General features: G+C 31.9%; 1 protein-coding gene across 1 annotated transcript; it reads left to right on the plus strand.

Annotated features, from left to right (window-relative positions):
• Positions 1 to 7,692: 7,692 nt before the first annotated feature.
• On the plus strand, positions 7,693 to 14,925 carry LOC126701394 (ABC transporter A family member 2-like). The gene is made up of 16 exons (XM_050399473.1): positions 7,693 to 8,220; positions 9,624 to 9,855; positions 9,970 to 10,139; positions 10,239 to 10,424; positions 10,538 to 10,633; positions 10,713 to 10,913; positions 11,069 to 11,228; positions 11,318 to 11,547; positions 12,118 to 12,235; positions 12,311 to 12,387; positions 12,537 to 12,626; positions 12,797 to 12,940; positions 13,013 to 13,336; positions 13,419 to 13,499; positions 14,183 to 14,359; positions 14,487 to 14,925. The coding sequence occupies exons 1-16, from the start codon at positions 7,852 to 7,854 to the stop codon at positions 14,727 to 14,729; spliced, it is 2,898 nt and encodes a 965-aa protein (XP_050255430.1). The 5' UTR covers positions 7,693 to 7,851; the 3' UTR covers positions 14,730 to 14,925.
• Positions 14,926 to 16,101: the final 1,176 nt, after the last annotated feature.

The raw sequence follows: 16,101 nt of genomic DNA on the forward strand, positions 1-16,101 counted from the left end.
AAGTACAATACAAAAATAACTATTTAAATTCTCAAATGCTTTATTTTTAATACTAATTTTTAAAAGAGCTTAATCCATAACAAAACAACCTGACAACGTTTGGGTCTATAAGACAAGAGAAAAGATATTGATGATTTGTTTTATATTTTATTTTAACTAGTATGTAGCCCCGTGCTACCGCACGGGAATAGATATATTATTAATTATGAGTTTATTCATGTTTAAAAGGCTCAGTTAAGTCTAAATTCATATTATTAACCAGAAAATTTTATTAACAAAATTTAGCAGTATATATATTTTACACAGAAAGATGAACCTTGGTAACAATGTTTATCCAAAATATCCATTCACGCTTTTGAATCTTCAATCTCTATTGATGATTGAAATTTTCGCAGCTTAAAAAATTTAAAATTAAAAAAAAAAAAAAAAAAAAAACCCTCAGAGTTGTACTCATTTTGTAGTTTTACGATGGGTCATTTTGTAACATGATGGGCATTTGTGTGAAGAAAAAACCTTTGAAGTTCCATGGCTGATAAAAGAAATTCTTTCCAATCTCTTTTTATAAAGAGAGGGGTTTGTGCGTGTTTTTATACATCCTTCATAGTTGTATTATCACGAAGCAGGTCCAATGGATTTAGATTGGTACTACCGATTCCCAAAGCATGAGTGTTTAATGTGTTATTAATTTCATCTCATTGGCTTTTGCACATGACAGCAAAATTAAAAATAATTAAATTGTACATGTGAATAGTAAAATTGGACTCCAATTTCAGATTCTAATTGAACAATTGGAATGATAATATATGATAGTAACAACAATAGGAAAATTCAAATAAAATTTCGAATTAAATTGTAACAATTTGAATAAAAAATTCCAGTAGAAAGACAAGGTGGAGTGATCCACTCCAAGAAGGCGACCAAACTTGCATAAATATAGAATAATAAATCTCTCTCCGGAAAATTTGCATTGTTCATAACCTTTACCTTCACTCAACATTTTAAAAACATAGTGACTCACATCTGCCATCTAGACATCTACAGCCGGGTCCTCTCCAATTCGTGTGAGATTCCATTGACCACTAAGTTCCTTTGCAGCCTGCAAAAAGTATCATCCATCGGTCCACAGCAGTGCTTTCTTCATTGTTATAGGTGCCAAACCTGAACAAAAAACCAAATATAAGGATAATGAATTTTAGGCATAATGTGCATCTAATCACATATTAGCAATTTATAACAAATGTAAAGATGCAAACTTTATAAGTAAATAGTAAACAAAACTCAGTGTCAGAACCAAGAAGAAAGCACTTTAATCCGAAACTCAGTGCAAATGTAAAGATGCAAACTTTGTAAGCAATTTATAACAAAGATGCAAACTCTAGCTTTGCTATCTTTTTGGAAATTATGCAATGTACCCAAACCAAGTTCTTATCACCGATATTAATGTCTTTGGTTTTCACGTTTGACTACAAAATCAAGAAAAAACTTAATTAGCATAGTAACTCACTTGACCCGATACATAGAAGTGGTTTTAATGAGAATGAGCCCACATACATTTAGCCACATGATGCAAAATTCAACTTCAATTTCAGATTCTAGACACATGGCACAAAATTAGAGTTCTAATTTGGAATTCAATTTCACACTCTCTCTGCTTCACCTATTATTTTATATATAGATTACTTAAATGATAAGGAAAAAAAGGATTAAAATTGTCAATTTATAAAAAATACAATTTCCTTTGAGTTTGGAAATCTGGATACCCACATGTTTTAAAGGGAATTCAAATTCCTACTCCTACTGAAAGGAGTTTAAGTGGAGAATCCAAATTCCTCTAGCATCTGATTTCCTAGAGTGATTTACAACTAAACATGAGAATCTTTAAACATTTCTAGGAATCCTAAAATATTGCCCCGTACCAAATGCCGCAAGTTTTACTTGTCATGTTAGGTGATGATTTTAAATTAACATGAAAATCATACATGGTTTTAGTCAACTTGTTAGAATGGTGACTTGTTTCCTTTTTTTTTTTCCCTTACAAGTGGAGTGGGGAATTTGATGCCTAATTTTCCATAATTAAGTGGCATATATTGAATTTTTACTTTTTATAAAAAGAAAAAAGAAAAAAAGTGGCATGATATAATGCAGAAAACGAGTAGTATTTGGTCAAAGAAAACGAGTAAACACGCATTTAATCAAAGTTTTCATACTGAGGACCCGAGGTGGCATGATATAACGCAGAAAACGAGTAATATAGTAGCAGTACCACACAACTACAAGTACCTAGGCGGCTATTTTCCACGAAAATGTAGGAACCTGAACCAAACGAAAACTCGAGCATTTGGTCAAAAAAAAAAAAATTTCTTTTTGGCTAAAAATATTATTGGATCTTGTTCATACTTATTTGTCAACTAGTTAACCAGTTGATATATTTAATTTTTTTTTCTCAAAAAAAAAAAAGTGGCATATTGATAACAAATTTAATCTAAAATAAATGATAATTACTAACATACATAAATGTTTTCAATCAATTTAAAATTTGTCAGAAATTATAAATCAACTAGCACACCTTATTTATTTATTTTATTATTTTTTTTAGAGAGTTTTAATTTATGACGTCCGCTCTTGATAATGTTCTTTATTATTAGACCAAGACACCAATCCAATTGATTTATAGTGTAAGCGGAGATTGAATCTCAGATCTCCTATTCAGTTATCAGAAATTTTACCAATTGAGTTAACTGAAACCTATGTCTATCTCTTGGGAACATTCATTAAAATTAGTAAAACATACCTCTATGTATTGGTCTAAGATCACCCAATTAAACACTACTTTGCATTTTGAGAGGCCTACTGCCAATCACGTGATCGTCATAGCTGTGGAAAAATTTTTGTAACTCCTTTGTCCATGAAAAGTCATCCAATCTTATTGATTCACTTATCAATATTACTATAGGAAGACAAGGATTGATAATTAGATCCTCAAAATAAAAACCAACAACAACATCAACATATCTAGGTGCGGTTTGGATTCGGAGGCTGCGTTTCACGTTTGCCTTTGCGTTTCTTCTCTTTTTTTTTTTTTTTTTCTCTGTTGCGCACGCATTTAGGGGGGGACAACGACTACTATTTATGAACAGTAGCCATAGTTTTTTGACTTTCCAACTCCTTTATCAATCCTGCGGGTCCCGTGAACAATGCACGGGACCCACAAATTTTACTTTTTAACAATTTTTTCATTAAAAATGGGTCCCACATACTATTCACACATTTAAAAATTATTTTGCTATAGTGTTTTCAGTTTCAGCAAAATAAATTCAATCCAAATAGACCCCTAGTATATACTATGATCCTGCGTAAGATGATATTGGTGAAAGATTGATAACTGGGTTTGGCAAAGCAATCGTAAGGAAATGACCACATTATCATATGTGAAATGCAAGATAATTGAAACTTGTTTGGACTCAACAATAGAAATTATTCTCATCCATTATGTTAGCTCCAATTTTTTTTTTTTTTTAATATAATCTATTCTATGATCACAATATTTGCTACAATATGAAAAATTGGTTAGGTTAACTGTGAGTAGTGGATAATCAATTTTATATAGATCTATCATTTTTTCTTCATCACTCACAACCAACCACTTCAAAATAAAAAATGGTATTCTTAAACTTTTTCGAATATAATATATATGAACTTGAAAGCTCGTTAAAATCTTAAAATTATCTCATTTATAAGATATAAGATAATTACATTTTTATCCATCATCTTGATATATTGAATTTTTACTTTTTATAAAAAGAAAAAAGAAAAAAGAAAAAAGAAAAAAAGATTATCAATTTCAACATCAAAGAACAAGAAGTAGTAAGAAACATATTATTATTATTATTTTTTTTAATAAAAGTATTCAAAACTTTAACGAATTTTCTTGCCTTATTCATTAAGTACACATATAACCTCAAGATTATGAAATATCAAGACTTGGTTGATTTTAAATGATTAGATATACCCGCAATCTCTCCATTCCACATAAATTTTCAAGACCCATTTAATAATGCAAATGGAGAAATACATTCAAGGTGACAACGAAAGAGAGGTGGGACTGACAAGGAATCCAACTTATTAGACAAAAATCAGAGATTTCCCATCAATTCAGATTTCAGATTCAACCCTCTCCTCCTTCGTCTTACTTTTCATACCCCAATTCAACCTCCTCTACTTCGTAGAAGCCTCCGTATATACAATATGGTATTAATTTCAGTATTTTATTTTTGTTTGTTAAGATATTATAGCACGACTCTTTGTAGTAGTACTTCAGGTTTTTTCCTTTTATTTTTTATTTTTTATTTTATAGATATTATAGCACGACTCTTTGTAGTAGTACTTTAGGTTTTTTTTTTTTTTTTTTTGGAAAAAAAATGAAAAAACCTAAAGTATCATTACAAAGAATTAAGTTATGTTTGGTAACAGTTTTTGTTTTCTATTTTCAAAAACTTATTTTTGGTAATATAAAGAAAAAAAATTCTTATATTTTTGAAAAAAGAAAAAAGAAAAAAGAAAAAAAGATTATCAATTTCAACATCAAAGAACAAGAAGTAGTAAGAAACATATTATTATTATTTTTTTTTAATAAAAGTATTCAAAACTTTAACGAATTTTCTTGCCTTATTCATTAAGTACACGTATAACCTCAAGATTATGAAATATCAAGACTTGGTTGATTTTAAATGATTAGATATACCCGCAATCTCTCCATTCCACATAAATTTTCAAGACCCATTTAATAATGCAAATGGAGAAATACATTCAAGGTGACAACGAAAGAGAGGTGGGACTGACAAGGAATCCAACTTATTAGACAAAAATCAGAGATTTCCCATCAATTCAGATTTCAGATTCAACCCTCTCCTCCTTCGTCTTACTTTTCATACCCCAATTCAACCTCCTCTACTTCGTAGAAGCCTCCGTATATACAATATGGTATTAATTTCAGTATTTTATTTTTGTTTGTTAAGATATTATAGCACGACTCTTTGTAGTAGTACTTCAGGTTTTTTCCTTTTATTTTTTATTTTTTATTTTATAGATATTATAGCACGACTCTTTGTAGTAGTACTTTAGGTTTTTTTTTTTTTTTTTTTTTTTTTTTTGGAAAAAAAATTAAAAAAACTAAAGTATCATTACAAAGAATTAAGTTATGTTTGGTAACAGTTTTTGTTTTCTATTTTCAAAAACTTATTTTTGGTAATATAAAGAAAAAAAATTCTTATATTTTTGAAAAAAGAAAAAAGAAAAAAAGATTATCAATTTCAACATCAAAGAACAAGAAGTAGTAAGAAACATATTATTATTATTTTTTTTAATAAAAGTATTCAAAACTTTAACGAATTTTCTTGCCTTATTCATTAAGTACACGTATAACCTCAAGATTATGAAATATCAAGACTTGGTTGATTTTAAATGATTAGATATACCCGCAATCTCTCCATTCCACATAAATTTTCATGACCCATTTAATAATGCAAATGGAGAAATACATTCAAGGTGACAACGAAAGAGAGGTGGGACTGACAAGGAATCCAACTTATTAGACAAAAATCAGAGATTTCCCATCAATTCAGATTTCAGATTCAACCCTCTCCTCCTTCGTCTTACTTTTCATACCCCAATTCAACCTCCTCTACTTCGTAGAAGCCTCCGTATATACAATATGGTATTAATTTCAGTATTTTATTTTTGTTTGTTAAGATATTATAGCACGACTCTTTGTAGTAGTACTTCAGGTTTTTTCCTTTTATTTTTTATTTTTTATTTTATAGATATTATAGCACGACTCTTTGTAGTAGTACTTTAGGTTTTTTTTTTTTTTTTTTTTTTTTTTTGGAAAAAAAATGAAAAAAAACAAAAGTATCATTACAAAGAATTAAGTTATGTTTGGTAACAGTTTTTGTTTTCTATTTTCAAAAACTTATTTTTGGTAATATAAAGAAAAAAAATTCTTATATTTTTGAAAAAAGAAAAAAGAAAAAAAGATTATCAATTTCAACATCAAAGAACAAGAAGTAGTAAGAAACATATTATTATTATTTTTTTTAATAAAAGTATTCAAAACTTTAACGAATTTTCTTGCCTTATTCATTAAGTACACGTATAACCTCAAGATTATGAAATATCAAGACTTGGTTGATTTTAAATGATTAGATATACCCGCAATCTCTCCATTCCACATAAATTTTCATGACCCATTTAATAATGCAAATGGAGAAATACATTCAAGGTGACAACGAAAGAGAGGTGGGACTGACAAGGAATCCAACTTATTAGACAAAAATCAGAGATTTCCCATCAATTCAGATTTCAGATTCAACCCTCTCCTCCTTCGTCTTACTTTTCATACCCCAATTCAACCTCCTCTACTTCGTAGAAGCCTCCGTATATACAATATGGTATTAATTTCAGTATTTTATTTTTGTTTGTTAAGATATTATAGCACGACTCTTTGTAGTAGTACTTCAGGTTTTTTCCTTTTATTTTTTATTTTTTATTTTATAGATATTATAGCACGACTCTTTGTAGTAGTACTTTAGGTTTTTTTTTTTTTTTTTTGGAAAAAAAATGAAAAAACCTAAAGTATCATTACAAAGAATTAAGTTATGTTTGGTAACAGTTTTTGTTTTCTATTTTCAAAAACTTATTTTTGGTAATATAAAGAAAAAAAATTCTTATATTTTTGAAATAAAAAATATGTTTGATTAGTTGAAATTAAAAAATAATTTTTTTAAAAAATAGAAAATACTAAAATATGTTGTTACTAATATTTGAACTCTAATACTAACTCATTAAATGAAACAGATTCATTAAATCAAATCCGTGTTTTTATTAACTTTTGAAAACTAGAAACTGAAAGCAACCTTTTGCGTGTATTCAGTTTTCTTCACAAATTGAGTTTTAAAAATAGTTTTTGTTTTCTGTCCATTTTAGGTTGCCAAACACGTTTTTTAGTATCAAAAATAAAAAATTTGTTTTTCAAAACAGAAAATAAAGGGAAAAATAATTACCAAACATATATGTTTAATAGTAGTTTGTTTCTAAAAAAAAAGTGATTATAGCATGAGAGCATTCGCATCATCTCCTATAAAAATTTCTATCTATTTTTTCTATATTATATACTCAAATTTTGAAATACCCTCCTGCAAAACTTTTTTTCTATTTTAATACAAAAATCTATTTTTTTTTATTTTGCTATCAATTTCTATTTAACTATTTTTCTATCATAAATTGACTTAACAATTTTCAATAAATGGGAATCTTGTAGTAAAATGATGGACAAATAATGTGATCCATGACTTAAGACCATATAATTTCTCCCATATTAAATTATCTATTTTTACATTATGTTTCCTTAAAATATTATTTCATTTTTCAATTTTTAATTATTGTCCCAAACCATATCTTTCGCTCTTTTAATAGTCAAACCGAAATAAATAAAGAATTATTAAAATATACATTTACACCATTACTATGGTCTGTCAAGTGTGTTATTAAAAAAAACAAAAAGGTGTATTATACCATCCAAAACAAGCAAAGTCAAAATGGCATGCTTGGTAATTTTCTCAAAAACGAAACCCAAATTCCCAACCTCACATAACGCACAAAACCGCTCCTTTTAAACGTTAAAAACTTTCCCCATTCTCAAAATCCCACTTTTCACTCCGTAACTTAATTCCCCTCCAAAACAAAAAACAGATTCTCAAAAACAAAAAAAACAAACCCAAAACTCAAAGCAACAAATTTTACAAGTATAAAAGACAACAACAGCAGCAACAACAAAAACATCACTCTGAAAAAGCCATGAATTTACAGCACGGTTTTCCGCTGCTATGGCAGCAATACACCGCGTTGTTGAAGAAGAACCTGCTGCTGTCATGGCGGAACAAGCGGTCCACGTTCCTCCAGCTCTTCTCCTCCTTCTTCTTCATCTTCCTCATATTCTGCATCCAGAAAGCCATAGAGGCTCGCTTCGCTTCCTCCACGTCTTTCCAGAGCGTCACCGACCCCGACTCCCTCGTCTCGCCGCCGATCCCGCCTTGCGAGGACAAGTTCTACGTCAAGCTCCCTTGCTACGACTTCGTGTGGAGTGGAAATGACAACGCCGCGGCTCGGGGAATTGCTGCTAAGATCATGGCTAACAATCCTGGCAGACCCATTCCTCAGACAAAGGTAGATACTACATATAGTTTCATTAACCTTTTATGCCTGTCTTTTACGTTACATTTTGACCCTTTTTAAAAGTGTACTTTAATCTTAATGTTTGGTTGTTAAGAAAACAATGGAAGATTGTACAAAAGATGAGTTTGTATTTTTGGAGAATTGGAATTTCTTGTGCTGTTATTTTTAATCAATTAGAATTTCATATTATTTTTGAAATGGAAATGAAGGATTTTGAGTCTTTATTAGATGAAATTTGGTTATTGTTTGAAGGAAATTACACTTTTGATCCTTAAAGTTTGGAGTTGTTTTCTGTTTTTTTTTCTATTTGACTTCGTTTTCATATTGGTCTTTACATTTTGACTTATTTTTTGGTTCCTAAGAAAAATATATAAAGTTCGTACACAGGATGAATTTGTATTCAGAGAATTGAATTAAGGGTTTTATTTTAATATTTGCCTGCATTTTTTTGTTAGAATAATGGTTTAATGATTAAATTCGTCTGTTTTCTAACAATTTAAGACAATTAGTAATGTATCAATTTTTGGATGCAAAGACAATAAGCAATATGAGAATTTTGAATTTCTAGTGCTATTATCTTTACTCAAAGGTAGATGTAGCTTCATTTGCTTATTGTTCGAGTAAATTACACTTTTGACCCTTAAAGTTCGGAGTTGTTTCCCGTTTTAGCTTTTATGTTTGGCTTCGTTTTCATATTGATCTTTTATGTTTGAAAGTTTACATTTTGACCCTTTATGGAAATGAAAATGAAAATTTGATACATAAATGGCCAAAATAAAAATAATTTCAAATTTTTAAGGGTCAGAAGTCTACTTTAATCTTATTGTTTGGTTCCTGAGAAAATAAAAGATGATTGTAAAAATAAGAACATTGTATTTGGAGAATTGAATTTCTAGTACTGTATCAGTTTTTGGATGCAAAGATGGTGTGCAATATGAGAATTTTGAATTTTTACTGCTGTTATTTTTACTCAGAATTTCATATTATTTTTTAAGTGGAAAGGAAGAATTTTGAGTCTTTGTTAAAATAATGGTTAAATGATAAAATTCATTGTTTTTTAACAGTTCAAGAATATGTAATTTATCTGTTTTTGGATGCAAATAAAGTGAGAATTTTAATTTCTAGTGCTATTATATTTATTCAATTAAAATTTCATATTATTTTTTAAATGAGGAAATAAAGAATTTTGGAGTCCATTTTTTAGGAAAATTATTGAACAGAAAACTTAGCCAGTTGACTAGCCAGATGGATATAGAGAGAAAATTTAGAATTTATTGAGAGTTTTACTTTTATTAGAACTTGTTGTTTGTATTGGTATTTCTTGTATCTAAGCATTTGGACTTTGGTGTATTCTATTATCTATATTCACTCACTGTGCCTTTTTGTTTATGCAGGTTAAGTCATTTAGAACACCAAGTGATGTTGATGCATGGCTAATGAGTGATCCAATGAGGTGTCCAGGAGCTTTGCATTTTGCTCAAAGAAATTCTACTGTGATTAGCTACAGCATACAGACTAATTCAACTCCTGTTGCAGTGCGAGGCAATTATGAAGATCCCACTTTTAAATTTCAAATACCACTTCAAATTGCTGCAGAGCGCGAGATTGCGAGATATCTGATTGGAGGTATCGAATTCTAGTTCCTCATGGAATTTTCTACTCACTTGGCTTAATGCCGTGACACCCACTTCTGCATTTGAGTAAATGTACCACTAATTTAATCACTCTGTGCATGTTCAGATTCAAACTTCAGCTGGATTGTTGGATTTAAGGAATTTGCACACCCTGCAATTGATAGTTTCTCTGCAGTGGGTTCAGTAGGACCAGCTTTTTTCCTTGCAACAGCCATGTTTTCTTTTGTGTTTCAAATCAGTTCTTTGATCACAGAGAAAGAACTTAAACTTCGCCAGGTATTGACTTTCTGAAGTCTGAAGCTAAAATAGGAATTTGACATTGCTGTATTTTTGCAGGATTATTCAAATTTTCATTTTTGGTTTTTATCTACCCAGGCAATGTCTATGATGGGTCTTTATGATACTGCTTACTGGCTCTCATGGCTCACATGGGAGGGAACTCTTACGCTTCTCTCATCACTTTTCATAGTTCTCTTTGGGATGATGTTTCAGTTTGATTTTTTCTTGCACAACAGTTTTCTAGTTGTGTACCTTGTGTTCTTTCTTTTCCAACTCAATATGGTAAGATATTTCCTGCAAGTCCTATAGGTCATTGTTTTACTTTATGCTTAATTAAACCAGCCCTTTTTAAATATAGTAACCTTTTATCTGCCTGTCTTAACTTTAAATGCTAGATTGGATTTGCATTCATGTTGTCGGCCTTCATTAGCAAGTCAGCTGCATCCACAACAGTGGGTTTCTCCATATTTATTGTTGGATTTTTGACTCAGGCAAGATTCCCTTCCTAAATCTCTCAGAAACTATTAACCAGTTCACTTGAAATAATCTGTTTCCACTTTGTCCTTGCAGCTTGTTACAGTATTTGGATTCCCCTACAGTGATAGCTACAGTAATACCTGGAGATCTATATGGTCCTTATTCCCACCTAATCTTCTTGCTGAAGCTCTTACCCTGCTTGCTGGTGCAACCTCAACTCCTCAAGATCCTGGGATTAGCTGGAGTAAACGGAACCAGTGTGCACCAAATGATATAGAGTGTGTAATGACCATTGTATGTGAAAAATTCAAGCTAAAAATCCCAATATTGAAATTATATAGATCACTATGTATCCTTTTTCTGTTCTCTATTCCTTTTCCTCTGTTTACTTCAATCTAAGTTGAATCACTCACATTATAGCCATTTTGTATTTCTTGTGCTCTCAACAGAATAAGATATACATATGGCTCATTGCCACATTCTTGGTGTGGTTTGTATTGGCTATCTACTTCGATAATATTATCCCAAATGCATCTGGTGTGAGAAAATCAGTATTTTACTTCCTAAACCCTGGGTACTGGACCGGAAAAGGTGGAAGCAAGGTGAAAGGTAATTCAGTTTGATCTTCAGTTTGTGCTCACAAGTTCTCCTCATTGCCTGGTAGTATGACTAATGCCTTTTTCCCTCTCTCATCATAGAGGGTGGAATTTGTAATTGCATAGGTTCTGTCCCACATCATGAGCATATTACCCCAGATGATGAAGATGTCCTCGAAGAGGAAAACATAGTAAAAAATCAAACAAGGGAAGGCGTGGTTGATTCAAATGTTGCAGTTCAGATACGCGGTCTTGTAAAGACATATCCTGGAACTAGGGATTGTAATTGTTACTGTAGATGCAAGAAGACTCCACCTTATCATGCCCTTAGGGTAAGGACCTCTTTCTAACTTTAGTTCTGTAGAGTTTCAGGGAGTAAAATGAACTTTTATTCACTTGTACCTGATTATGTAATTGTTATGAGTTTCTGTAGGGTCCTAGTGTTTCATGGTTCTTAAGGAGGATGCTGTTATGAAATCAATCTAATCAAATATCTTATTTGTTCAATGCACCTCTCTCTTTCTTTGCTTTTCGTTGTTCTTTTAGGAAAAGGATTGGTAGGCACAGGTAGAGCGGCATAGAGTCGCCAACTACATATCTAGGTTATTAGCATCATTGAATTTGCTTCATTTTGGGCTATTGTTTGTCTGGCAGAATCAATTTAGTGGTGGTCCTGCTATTTGTCACTACTGTAGTTATACATTAGGTGCCTTGAGGGGGATTTGTTCTTGTCCATATTTATGATGTTTTTTGCATCACTATCATCAAAGTTAGTTTTTTATCAGTTTCTTAACTGTCATAATGTATCACCATAAGGCATAAGATTACAATAATGATGCTGACAGTGATCCTATTTATATTTGGGTGAAATTTTAACTTGCTTATTTGCAACTCTCCTTTAGGGGCTAATGGTGAATTTTGAAAAGGATCAGTTATTTTGTCTTCTTGGACCTAATGGAGCTGGAAAAACTACAGCAATTAATTGTTTGACAGGCATTACCCCAGTGACTGGTGGAGATGGTGAACTCTCTCTCTGTTTATCCTATTGAAATTAAGTCAAGAAGAATATAACATTTGAGTCTGCCTTGTTAACAGCATTGATTTATGGACATTCAATCCGAAGCTCAGTTGGCATGTCAAACATTCGAAGAACTATTGGAGTCTGTCCCCAGGTGACCTCTCTCTCTCTCTCTCTCTCTCTCTCTGTGCCTGTGCATTTCAAGTTTGCTGCATGTTTTCAGTAATATATGAATTGACATAGTTTCGAATAGAAATGGCTCAGAAAAGAAGTGCCTGACCTTGAATTTTGTATTTTTTGTAGTTTGATATCCTTTGGGATGCATTGTCTGGTCAAGAGCACCTCCACCTCTTTGCTACTATTAAAGGCCTACCCCGTGCTTCTATCAAATCGGTATGTATGCAAGTATAGAAGGGTGATTCAGCCGCTTTCTTCCTAATCATGGTTTGAAGATTCAAAACACACTTTATGGTCCCAGACATGGCATCCAACAGTAGTAATAAATGACCTTGATGTAGGTTTATTTTCATTCTTCTTAAGATAAACGATTATGCTCCATGCAGATTGGTGAGAAGTCGTTGGCAGAAGTGAGACTCACTGAGGCTGCCAAAATGAGAGCTGGGAGTTACAGTGGAGGAATGAAACGTCGCCTCAGTGTTGCAATAGCCCTTATTGGTGATCCAAAGTTAGTCATTTTAGATGAACCGGTATGTAGCTAGGAATATATTTGCCCTAATTTATTTACTTAAGAAGTTTTATCTAATCCCTCCAATTGGCAGACAACTGGTATGGATCCAATAACAAGGAGGCATGTATGGGACATTATAATGGATGCAAAGAAAGGGCGTGCCATTGTCCTTACAACACACTCAATGGAAGAAGCTGACATTTTAAGTGACCGCATAGGAATCATGGCCAAGGGTAGGCTTCGCTGCATTGGAACCTCAATCAGGTTGAAGTCAAAGTTTGGCACTGGTTTCATTGCTAATGTTAGCTTCTCTGGAATGAACAATGGACAAACTCCTCAGAATCGTTCTCCTCCCAATGGGGCTGCAGTTTCTGCAACTCCTGACCATGAGGATGTGAAGCAGTTCTTTAAAGATGTAAGTTAAATAAATAAATTGATCAAATTTTTTCTTTAACTTACAAAGAGGTTGATTTCTGACTCGGGAAATGTTTGGACAGCATTTGGATGTAGAACCAAAAGAGGAGAATAAAGCTTTTTTGACTTTTGTGATTCCTCATGATAGAGAGAGTCTTTTGAAGGTAAGGATCTTTAACATTGTATTTTGTTTTCATTTCTTTTGAAGCTGTCCTTTACAAGTTTATAAATCCTATATTGGCTCACACTCAACAGCATGGATATGGATTCATATGTAAACTGAATTGCATTTCCACTGATGCATCAGCAAAATTTTTAACCTTCATATATTGCATTCTTTGAAATGATGCACGTCAATACATCATAGAATAATGATATCAAGTCAAGTGCATAATCCTATATATTGCATTCTTTGAAATGATACACAGACAATTGGAGAGAGATTGCATCAGCTGTGTTTGCAATGGGCGTGACATAGATCCATGAAATAATTCTAAAAGGCTCAGATTGCCAATTTTATTGCCCAAATAGAATAGTACTTTATTGTGGTGAAATATACACGATTTTTGTTATAGTTTTTTTTTCCTTATTGTATCTGGTAATTGTCAATTTGTCATTTTCACATGATTTGGTAACTTCATTGGTTTCCACTACAGTAGAGTCTAATGAAATGTTTTGAGCTGCCATAAAGCAACATGTAGAGCTCAAGAAATAACAATTTCTTATATTATTAGATTCATTGGATTACCTTCTTATATGATAGGCTTTATATATTAGAATAATGTAAAGATTATGAAAAAAAAAAAAAAACTAATCACATTTGGGGTTTACTAATAATCTTGAACAGAAATTTTTCGAGGAGCTCCAAGATAGACAAGGGGAATTTGGTATATCTGACATTCAACTTGGTCTTACAACCCTTGAAGAAGTTTTCTTGAATATTGCAAAGCAAGCAGAGCTAGAGAGTGCAGCAGCCGAAGGGAGGATGGAAACTCTGACTTTAACATCTGGAGCCTCAGTTCAGGCAAGTGGATTTTTTTTTTTTTTTTTTTTTATTTTTTTATATTTAATGTATAGCAAGATAAGCTAAAGAAAAGTTTTAGAGCCACTATGCCCACTCCCATCTTATCCTTTTTTCAATGATCGTGCAGGTACCTATAGGAGCTAGGTTTGTGGGGATTCCAGGAACGGAATCTGAAGAGAGACCTAGAGGAATTATGGTAGAAGTGTATTGGGAGCAAGATGATTCTGGTGCCCTCTGCATTTCTGGCCACTCGGACGAAATTCCATTGCCTCCAAATGCTCAAACAATGCCAGTAACAGGTTCTGGAAGAAATTACTTAGGCCGGTCAGGACCAGTTCATGGAATTGTGATTGAACCCAATCAAATTTAGTAAAATACGTATTATCATTGGTTCATTTACTCCTGAGTTGTATACATATGTTTTTGTGCATTCTGTACATTTAAGAGCGCCACGACTTGAAAGCATTTTAGCCATTTGTATCATGTATACTAGGATATTGAAAAACCTTACAGGATTTTGCTATATGTTGAAATAATTCATATATTATTATTACATTGTTTATTCATTTTTTCCCTTGAGTTATTAGAGGTTACTTTCTGTTAAAATTTGGAGATCAAACCAGTCCAATTCCAACGCATAATTTATTGCTGTTGGTCCAATCCTCATTGTTGATTTTCCAAATAGGGCGTAGGGACTGTGGGAGGTAGGGCTTTGGAAGCATCAGCATCTGTAAGTTTCCTTCCTGTGTGCTCCCAAGTTGTTGTATTTTTCTCACAGGCTTAGAATTAGTACAATTCATAGTTTCTTTAGTGTTGGGTATATACACGTAAGTAAAATCTCACATTGAATAATAATGATAAGAGTGAGTGATTAATATAATATAGCTGGACATAAACTTATAAGCTTAAACTTTTGAATTAAGGAATGTCCCTATGTTATATTAACTACTCAATTGGAGTCTCCCTAAAGTGCTCTCCCTAACATTTAGCCTCACAAAGATATAGATATGTAATTTTTGTAGAATTTTCCTTACATGAAGAACAATCTACCTTTTTAATTGGAAGGATGGATTTAAACTCAAGAGCCACCCAATTGATAGCTTGAAACCAAGGTAAATATGAACAATCAAACCAGCAAAATAAAAATTGCATAGCCCATAACCAATTAGATAGTGGTTACAGGCTGAAACCACCAATCTTGTATAGTTCACTCCAGTCTTGCATAATACACCCATGAAATCCAGTTGCTTAACATTCTCCACTCGTTATAGCTCCAAGTATAACAGTGCATAGACAAGTGATAATTTATTATAGATTTAAATAAGATTGTTTTGAATTTAAATCCAATCTCCACTTTCCCTCTTACTTAAAACCCTACCAACGGTGGAGAGATTGGACCAACATATGGGAGAATGAAGATTAAATTAACCATTTCCTAGCCATTTAAATGGACAAATCTATATACATCTAAAAGGTAAAGCGTAGCATTTATTGTTGTTACGCTCTAGTTGAGTTATGTCAACGTTCACATCATTATCTAATTTGTTTCCAATTCTTCTATAATTGTTTTTAACATTTACTCTTTTTTTTTTTTTAATATTTACATTTTTCCCAACATTTCTCCCTCCCTCCCCACTACCCTCTACTTTAATATCACTCTTCATCTTCCCTTATTTTGTATCTTCTTATTCACACATTTTACTATAAATTTTTCATTCTTTCTTCCATTCTTTGCATAGTTT

Source organism: Quercus robur, chromosome 10 (assembly GCF_932294415.1).
Source record: "Quercus robur chromosome 10, dhQueRobu3.1, whole genome shotgun sequence".
Lineage (NCBI taxonomy): Eukaryota > Viridiplantae > Streptophyta > Magnoliopsida > Fagales > Fagaceae > Quercus > Quercus robur.

What these genes read in the sequence shown, in the direction of transcription:
- LOC126701394 (XM_050399473.1), top strand. Translation starts at nt 7,852, where the DNA reads ATGAATTTACAGCACGGTTTTCCGCTGCTATGGCAGCAATACACCGCG. An exon ending in TTGTTGGATTTTTGACTCAG is followed by an intron (nt 10,634 to 10,712) that starts GCAAGATTCCCT and finishes TTGTCCTTGCAG; the next exon opens with CTTGTTACAGTATTTGGATT. An exon ending in TAGTCATTTTAGATGAACCG is followed by an intron (nt 12,941 to 13,012) that starts GTATGTAGCTAG and finishes TCCAATTGGCAG; the next exon opens with ACAACTGGTATGGATCCAAT.